Source organism: Callorhinus ursinus, unplaced genomic scaffold (assembly GCF_003265705.2).
Source record: "Callorhinus ursinus isolate GAN/ISIS: 27379988/994484 unplaced genomic scaffold, GSC_fseal_2.0 scaffold38, whole genome shotgun sequence".
Taxonomy (NCBI): domain Eukaryota; kingdom Metazoa; phylum Chordata; class Mammalia; order Carnivora; family Otariidae; genus Callorhinus; species Callorhinus ursinus.
In genome coordinates, this window is record NW_027397100.1 from 5,168,391 (window position 1) to 5,175,764 (window position 7,374).

A 7,374-nucleotide genomic window follows, 5' to 3' on the forward strand; every position below is an offset into this window, starting at 1 on the left:
GACTGAAGCACTGAGAGGTTAGGTTACTTGCCCAAAGCTGTGCGGTAAGAGACAGTGCTGGGATTTGAACCCAGGCAGCCGTCTTCACCTACACTGCCTTGCCAGACTTAGAATTAGGAACAAGTTGGCCAACATGGCATGTGGAAGTCAGGAAACCAGGAGCAGATCCCATGCTCAGTGAGACACCCACAAGACCTCCAGGGCCACAAGGAGGGGGCCTGGGGCAGGACTTCAAATTGGCAAGGGCAGCTGCTGGAAAAGAGGGGCTGAGGAGGCTTGGAGCCTCCCTCCGTCTGGCCTTCCAACTCCCATCTGCAAGTCTATCCCCCTCCGCCACTCTGCTGCAGCCCTGGCTCAGCCAGACTTACTTCTCTCAGGACACAGCTGCTGTGTACAGCCGGAAAGCCTGGGCACCGCTCAACTCCAGGGGGCGCCACTCACATCATACTTTAGGTTCTGACAGGTGACCCTACTCAAAAGAAGAGAGTTGTTTAGGGGGGTAATAGGGGGCCTAGGAGAGGCGCATTAGCCTAGGCATCATGGGTCTGTTTTACCTGTTATACCACCGGGTAGAAAAAAAAAAAAAAACAGAGAAATCATGGGGTTCGGTTGACACTCTAGAATCTTGTATTTAAAAAAAAAAAAAATTCATGTATGTATTCATTCACCCAGCACATTTATCAAGCACCTATTACATGCTGAGATACAATAGAAACCTCAAGTGCACAATTCTTGCCCTCATGGAGCTGTCTAACAGATGAGACTGACATCAGACAATCACATAAATAAATGCAGAATTAGAACTGCAGTCAAAGGCAAAGATGGAGGAGATACAGCAGAATGAGAGCCTGCCAGGGGAGTAAATGAAGGTTTCTAGAAAGGAGTGACACTTTGGTCAAGGTCTAAAGAATGAAGGGAGTCGGGGAGAAAGAGCCCACTGGGCAGAGGTAAAGTATGCGCAAAGGCTCTATGGCCAGAGGGAGTGTATTAGTTAGCTACTTCTGTGTAACAAAGCATCCAAAACACAAAGCTGAAAAAGATAAGCACTGATAGCGCTCACAGGTCTACAGGTCAGTTGGGCTTGCTTACATGCCTGTTGTCGGCTGTGGGTCATGTAGATGGTTCTGCTGATCTTGGCTGGACTCTATGATATGTAGAGTCAGCTGGCTGCAGACTGGTCTCAGGTGACCTCAGCTGGGACACCTACGCTCCCCTCCACATGGTCTTTCAAGCTAGCCCAGGGTCCAACAAAGCCAGGATTCAAGTGAGGCAAATGGGGGTGAGCCTTACAAGTACAGAGTTAGGTCCTGCCTTTATTTTAAATTTCGATATTTTGTACAACATAGATCTATTGCATCCATTTTGATTTTTTTCAAATATTCCAATATTCTCTATCTTGACTACTGAGTTTTTTGACACCCCCTTAAGTTTTTCCAGTGAGGCAAGTGCCTAGTACTGGCCCCAAAATAGGGGCACGGCCCAGTTGCTACTAGGAGGGAGGCAATTATCTCTACTAGAACAGACCCAGTAGCTTTCTAAGGGAGGCAAAGCCTGAGGTGGGTCCTGAGAGGTTAGTAGGAAATGGGCAAGTGGACAAGGCAGGGATCAGCATACCAGGCAAAAGGAACAGCATGAGCAAAGACTCACATGATGAAACAGCTAGATCATAAAATGTGGGTTCAAAGCACTGAGGGGGTTGATTTTGAAAAGGGAGGCCAATAACCCAGAGCCCCAAGTGCCAGACTGGTCAGCTCAGACTCTGCCCTGTGGTGACTGGGAGGGAGCCTGGAGGCTTTGAGGCAGGGAGAAGGCATCATCCTCAGATTTGATTTATTTAGCAGAAAGTCATAATAAGCCCAGGGGTGTTCTAAGCACATGAGGGATGTTAACTCACTTGTCACTGCAACAAACCAAGAGGTAGGTCCAGTTGGCAGATGAGGAAACGCAGGCACAGACTGGGTCAGTGGTTTGCCCAAGCTCCCACAGTTCCTAAGTGGCAGATACAGGATTTTAACCCAGACAATCTCTGGATTCCCCATTCTTAACCACTACACTTTGCTTACTTCTCTAACCACTCATATTTTAGAGAGGTCATTTTAGCCAAAGTGGGGATGAACAGGAGGGCAAACACTGAGGCAGGGATGCATGTAGAAGGAGTCTGGTGAGAAGGTTGTTTTCGTCATCCCGGAGGGAGGTGTAGGAGGCCTGAGGTAGGCAGGGGCATGGGTGCAAGAACTCTGGGTGCGGAATGCATCAACCTTGTAGACCTTGGAGAGGTCCAGGGTGATAGCTCAGACAGGGAAGGCAGGCTGAGAGGCAGCCTTAGGTGGATGGAGCTTGGTAGGGGTTGGGGGGGCGGCTAATGGAGGAGGAGAGCAGAAGGGGTGGGAGAGTGCCATGGCAAGGGCTTCAAAGCAAAAGGGCATCTTGCATCGAATGGGAGAGTCTGATTTGCAAGTGGCAGTGGGAACCCAGCAGATCACTGATGCTGCCTCCCTGTGACCACGGAAAGCACCAGGATGTGGGGGAAAGGGCACCCTCCGCTCACTGCAGCACGCCGAGTGACAAAGGGCAGAAGACAGACAGAGAGCACCCTGCAAAGCAAAGAGGGTTTCGCAGTGGAAAGGGGAGAGGGAAAGCCGGTAGTGGGTCAGGGTGCTTCAAAGGAAGGTGCAGGGGAAATGCAAATGCCCATCATCCCCACACTCAGCCAGACCACTGAGGTCCTGGCCCAGTGCCAGGCAGGGCTGTGGGCACAGGTGACGAAAAGCAGAAACAAAGTTTTTCCAGTCACCACTGCTCACTGTTTAGACAGGGACTTTAGCTCACCTCTGCACACCAAGGGATGCTTATTCCAAACATAGAGTTCTGCCTAAAGGCTTTATTCTGGCGAGTGGAAATGCTCCCGGAAATAGCCCTCAACCAATGATAGCCTAGGAGCTGGAATATAAATAGCCCAGCTTCCTCCCGCTCAGGTGAGACCCACCCACCAGGTGTGTCTCCCGCCGACTTGAGTCTTGGCTGCTCGGAGGGTCACCTGCTTGATAACATACACCTTATTGACTTCCTTTCTTTTCCTATCTTACTTTGCCATCATTACTGGGGCTTCCTGGGACTACCTCCCAAATAAACTACTTGCACTCAAGTCTTTGCCTCTGCGTCTACTTCTGAGGGTGCCTAACTAAGACAGGGACACCAGGGCCCAAAGAGGGGAGGAGATCTGCTTTTAGTCACACAGCTTCTCAGTGCTGAGCCACAACCTAAGCCCAGGTCTCTCAACTCCAAATCCATGAAGTCGGAGATTAAAAGCACAAAATAAATATTCAGAAATATCCGAGTTCAACCACCTGTGTAGATTATATTCTCTGCCTTCCTGTAAAAGAATTAAACATCTCCCCCCCGCCTCATTAAGCAGTACCTCCCTATGGGAGGAGCAAACGTCCTTGCCCACTGAAAGAAGGCTTGGCCATGTGACCTTCTTTAGCCAATGAAATGTGCGAAGTGATATGTGCCAATTCTGAGTGGAAGCCTTAACAGCCCTGGCTGGCTCTACCAGTTTTCTTCTGCTTTTCTTCCACCACAATAATAGCATGTCCCAAATAGGAGCTCCTCTTCCGCCCGAATGCTGGGATAAAGACAGAGTAGGGCATGTGATCCATGAGTGGCATTAAGATAGGAGTGAAAAAATCCTATTATTTGAAACCACTGAGAGTTTAGGCTCATTTGTTACCACAACATAACAAAAGCTAACTAACACACTCACCAGATACTGGCTACATTACCTAAAGCAAGTAACTAAGCTTCTGAGAGCCTTAGCTCCTTCCTCTATAAAAATAGACAAATAATAGTACTTACTTAATAGGATTTTTGTGGGAATTACATGAGCTAATGCAAGAGAAGACTTGGTACAGTGTCTGGCACAGAGTAAGCACCCAATAAATGTTAGCTGTTATTATTATGTTTTCCTCTACCCCACAAAGAGACTTCCTCAGAAAGTGAGTTCTCCAGAGAAAACGTACTGCTCCCGCAGGGCTCCCCCCAAGCTTGTTTGTTAAAGGTACTTACTCTCCCCTCCTAATGGCCCTGCTCAGAAGTCTGTTGCCCCCACTGCAATGCCGAGAGAAGCACCAAGCGAGGTGCCCACATCCCAGCAGGTCTTCATGCAGGAAACCCATAGCAGTTAATGAATCCCCATGGAGAGGTCCGGATTAGTCCTGGTTTAATACCCCGAAATGGCAGGGAGTCATTTATCCATAAGCTATGGTCTCTCCTTGTTGCCTGTGCATTACAAGTTATTTATGAGGCAATTTGCACAGTTTCACACTGGCTGGCCATTATGCTGCTGTCTTGCTAACCACTAGGAGGGTTGCTGAACCCGGAGACAAAATGGCCCTCCCCCTGCCTCAGTTTTGCCCTTGACAATGAGCTAGTGGCTCTCCCCCAGTACGGCACGTTGACTCTTTGGGAAAGAGAGCAGGACCCAAAGCTGGGTGAAGAGAATGCCTCCTCCATCTCCAGCCCAGCACCTCTGAATGCTCCTGGGGGTCTGTGATGAAAGGCCAGCTGGAGAAAAGGCCCTTAAGAAAGCTATTGGGTGCAAAGAGGGGTCATTTTATTTTTTTATTTTTATTTTTTAAAACCAGAACATTTATTGTGTGACTAATCATTGAAATCCTTAAGATGAACTGGATGCTGCAACAGCTGCCCTCTTGGGCTTAGGTGTTGTTCCTTCATGGAATCCATGCCTGAATCTGCGGTTTACAATTTTTAGGTGCCTCATTTGACCGGTCCCAGTGGTGTTTCGTCTTTTAGCCTTGGCACTCCGGTTATACTTTCTCTTGCGCTTGGCAGGATAGCCGCATTTGCCACAGGTGGACTTCTGAAGACGGTAGGCCTTCGAGCCACAGCGGCAGCACAACGTGTGCGTCTTATTGCGACGCTTTCCAAACGATAACGTCCCCTTCGTCATCTTGTTTCTGCGGCAGACCCCAAAGAGAGAGGGGTCATTTTAATATGCCCTATGGAAGGAAGGTGTGCAGGCTGTCAGTAGAGACACCACCCCCCGCCCCGCTTTGACTATGGAGAGAAGAGAAAAGTCTGTGAAGCATTTTGCATGGGGTTTGGCACCTAGAAAGCTTTCAATAAGTGTGACCCATTGTTTTCATGGTAATGACCTGCCTCCCAGCTGTTTTCCATCATCTTGGACATCACGCCCTAGTACACTGATCAGTTTGCTGCACCTACAAGTTCATCCCATGGGTACAGAAGCTTTGGATTCAAGCTAAATGGGCATCGTCAACTGTATAGAAGATCTTCCTACAAGCAAGCTAAGATCTGAAAGGTAGCTCAAGAGTCTACAAGTTCACACTGGCCCCAAGCCACCCTCTATATGCAATGACATTACTGCTGACAGATTGTTGTCTTTGGAGTTCAATTTCATATCTTTGAAGTTCTGGAGTAAAATGACTTCTGTGTTCCAATTGCTACTGCAAATAATTCTGTCTCTAATTACCACTGTGGCTCCATGCAACACAAAAGATTTCGGAGGTGGGGTTGTTCATCCCTATCAGTGGAAGGGGGTGCATAGATCTCCACATTTTAGGCAGGAAAAAGTATATTTGAGCTGAATGTGACCTGCCTCCACCACTCTTTCTTCCATGGCTACTTCCTGTCTACCATTCTCAAAACCCACTTTCTGTAAGGACTGGCCCCGAGGGCTTTATTTACTCATTATTTTATTCTACATCACATAGCTCTTGGAAACCACCTTGAGTCACTATTCCTTGACCCTTTTACCCAGTAACATCTTCTATCTGAATGTTCCCCATTCAATTTTAATTGAACAAATACAGTAATCAATAATAATAATAGCTAAGATCTATTGAGTGTTTGTCTTATGCCAGGTGCCCTGTAAGTGTCCTGCATGCCTTATCTCTTTTCATCTTCACCATCTCCTAGCAAATGAATATTTCTTATCTAACAGATAAAGACTAGAGAGGTTGAGTAACTTGCCCAAGGTCACACAGCAAATAGGAAAAAGAACCTGAGGTCAGATCTTGGGCAGTCTGATCTCAGAGCCAGAGCTTGTAGCAGACTCTGTAGGTGGCCCGCCACATCTCCTTGAGCTGTACCCTCTCACGGCACGCCAACCAACTTCTATCTGTGTAGTCTTCCAGCAAAGCTACCTAAAAATGTCAGACCACAACTACGGACTGATGGGATTTAGTCTGTGAACACCCCAGCTCCCTCATCCTTTGAGAAGGTAACGCTGAAGTGTGTTTCTGCTCTGGCTCTCAGTGCTGCCAGTGGAATTAATCTTCATTTGACCGTGGCAGTAATGTGCTTGAGAACGCACCCTGTATAGGCTTTCTTCCCTCCTGTCTCACTGCCCACTGTTTCCTGCCAGTGTTTCCTGGAATCCCATCCCAAATAGGGCACTTGCTTTCTAACCTGTGTCTCAGAGTCGGCTTCCAGGGAAACCCAAACTAAGGCAATGATCTTCCCCCCAATCAACTCAATTCTTTTCCCTTTTCCTAGAACCAAAATGCTTTCCTCGTTGAAGCTACAACATTCCTGAGCAGTTCCCAGGAATTCTACTTATCTATCTATAAGTGTCCATGTAGATAAAGGGCAACAGGTGAGTAGAGGTGGTTTTATCTGCCCTGTGAAGGCGGAGTGACTGTTCCACATTTCCTCCTACGACCAAAATAACCAGCACCACAACTAGAAAGGTTTTCAAGCATGCTGTCTGGCGTGCATGCGGCTCAAACTCATTCAAATGGACCCAAAACTAAAAACGAGTCTCATAATTATGACTCCCAAGTGTTCACTTTTCTGAAGCAGCTAATCTTTGTTTTGCTGACGCACATCAACAAGAAGATGATGGGTTTACTGACAATCCCAGTCACTAGAAAATGCAAGGGGAACTGAAAAAGACAAAATAGAATCTGATTAAACTGCAGAATTTCCACCAAGGAGGAGAAGCTGAGAGGAAGCAATCTTCACTACCTGTGGTGGAAACCAGCCCCCCAAGTCATCGGTCTTCTCAGGAGGAGGAAAAACCCTCTCCCCAGCAGAAAACACTGCCCTTCATGATCCTTCCCACCTCCTGCATGTCTTGAACCCAACAGCTTCTACTGTCACAAGCAGCCAAGCCCTGAGGAAGTCACTTCACTTCTCTGGGCCTCAGCTTCCTCATCTGAGAAGTGGGAAAACAGTACCTACCTTATCCATTCAACAATTTCTTACTGTGTGTCCGCTATGTTCCTGACACTTGTAAGGATCAAAAAAGATAATGTCTAAAACTCTTCAGAGTATAGGGATAGAGGGTACATACCTCAATATCATAAAAGCCATCTATGAAAAACCTACAGC

The 7,374-nt window shown here is 47.5% G+C and overlaps 1 protein-coding gene across 1 annotated transcript in view; it reads right to left on the reverse strand.

Annotated features, from left to right (window-relative positions):
• Window positions 1-4,651: 4,651 nt before the first annotated feature.
• The window catches only part of LOC112827118 (large ribosomal subunit protein eL37-like), a 9,075-nt gene continuing 6,352 nt past the window's right edge, over window positions 4,652-7,374 (reverse strand). The window contains exon 2 of the mRNA XM_073880275.1: window positions 4,652-4,969. Within this exon, the coding sequence (XP_073736376.1) occupies window positions 4,676-4,969 (294 nt within the window). The 3' untranslated portion in view covers window positions 4,652-4,675. The remainder of the gene's footprint in view (window positions 4,970-7,374) is intronic.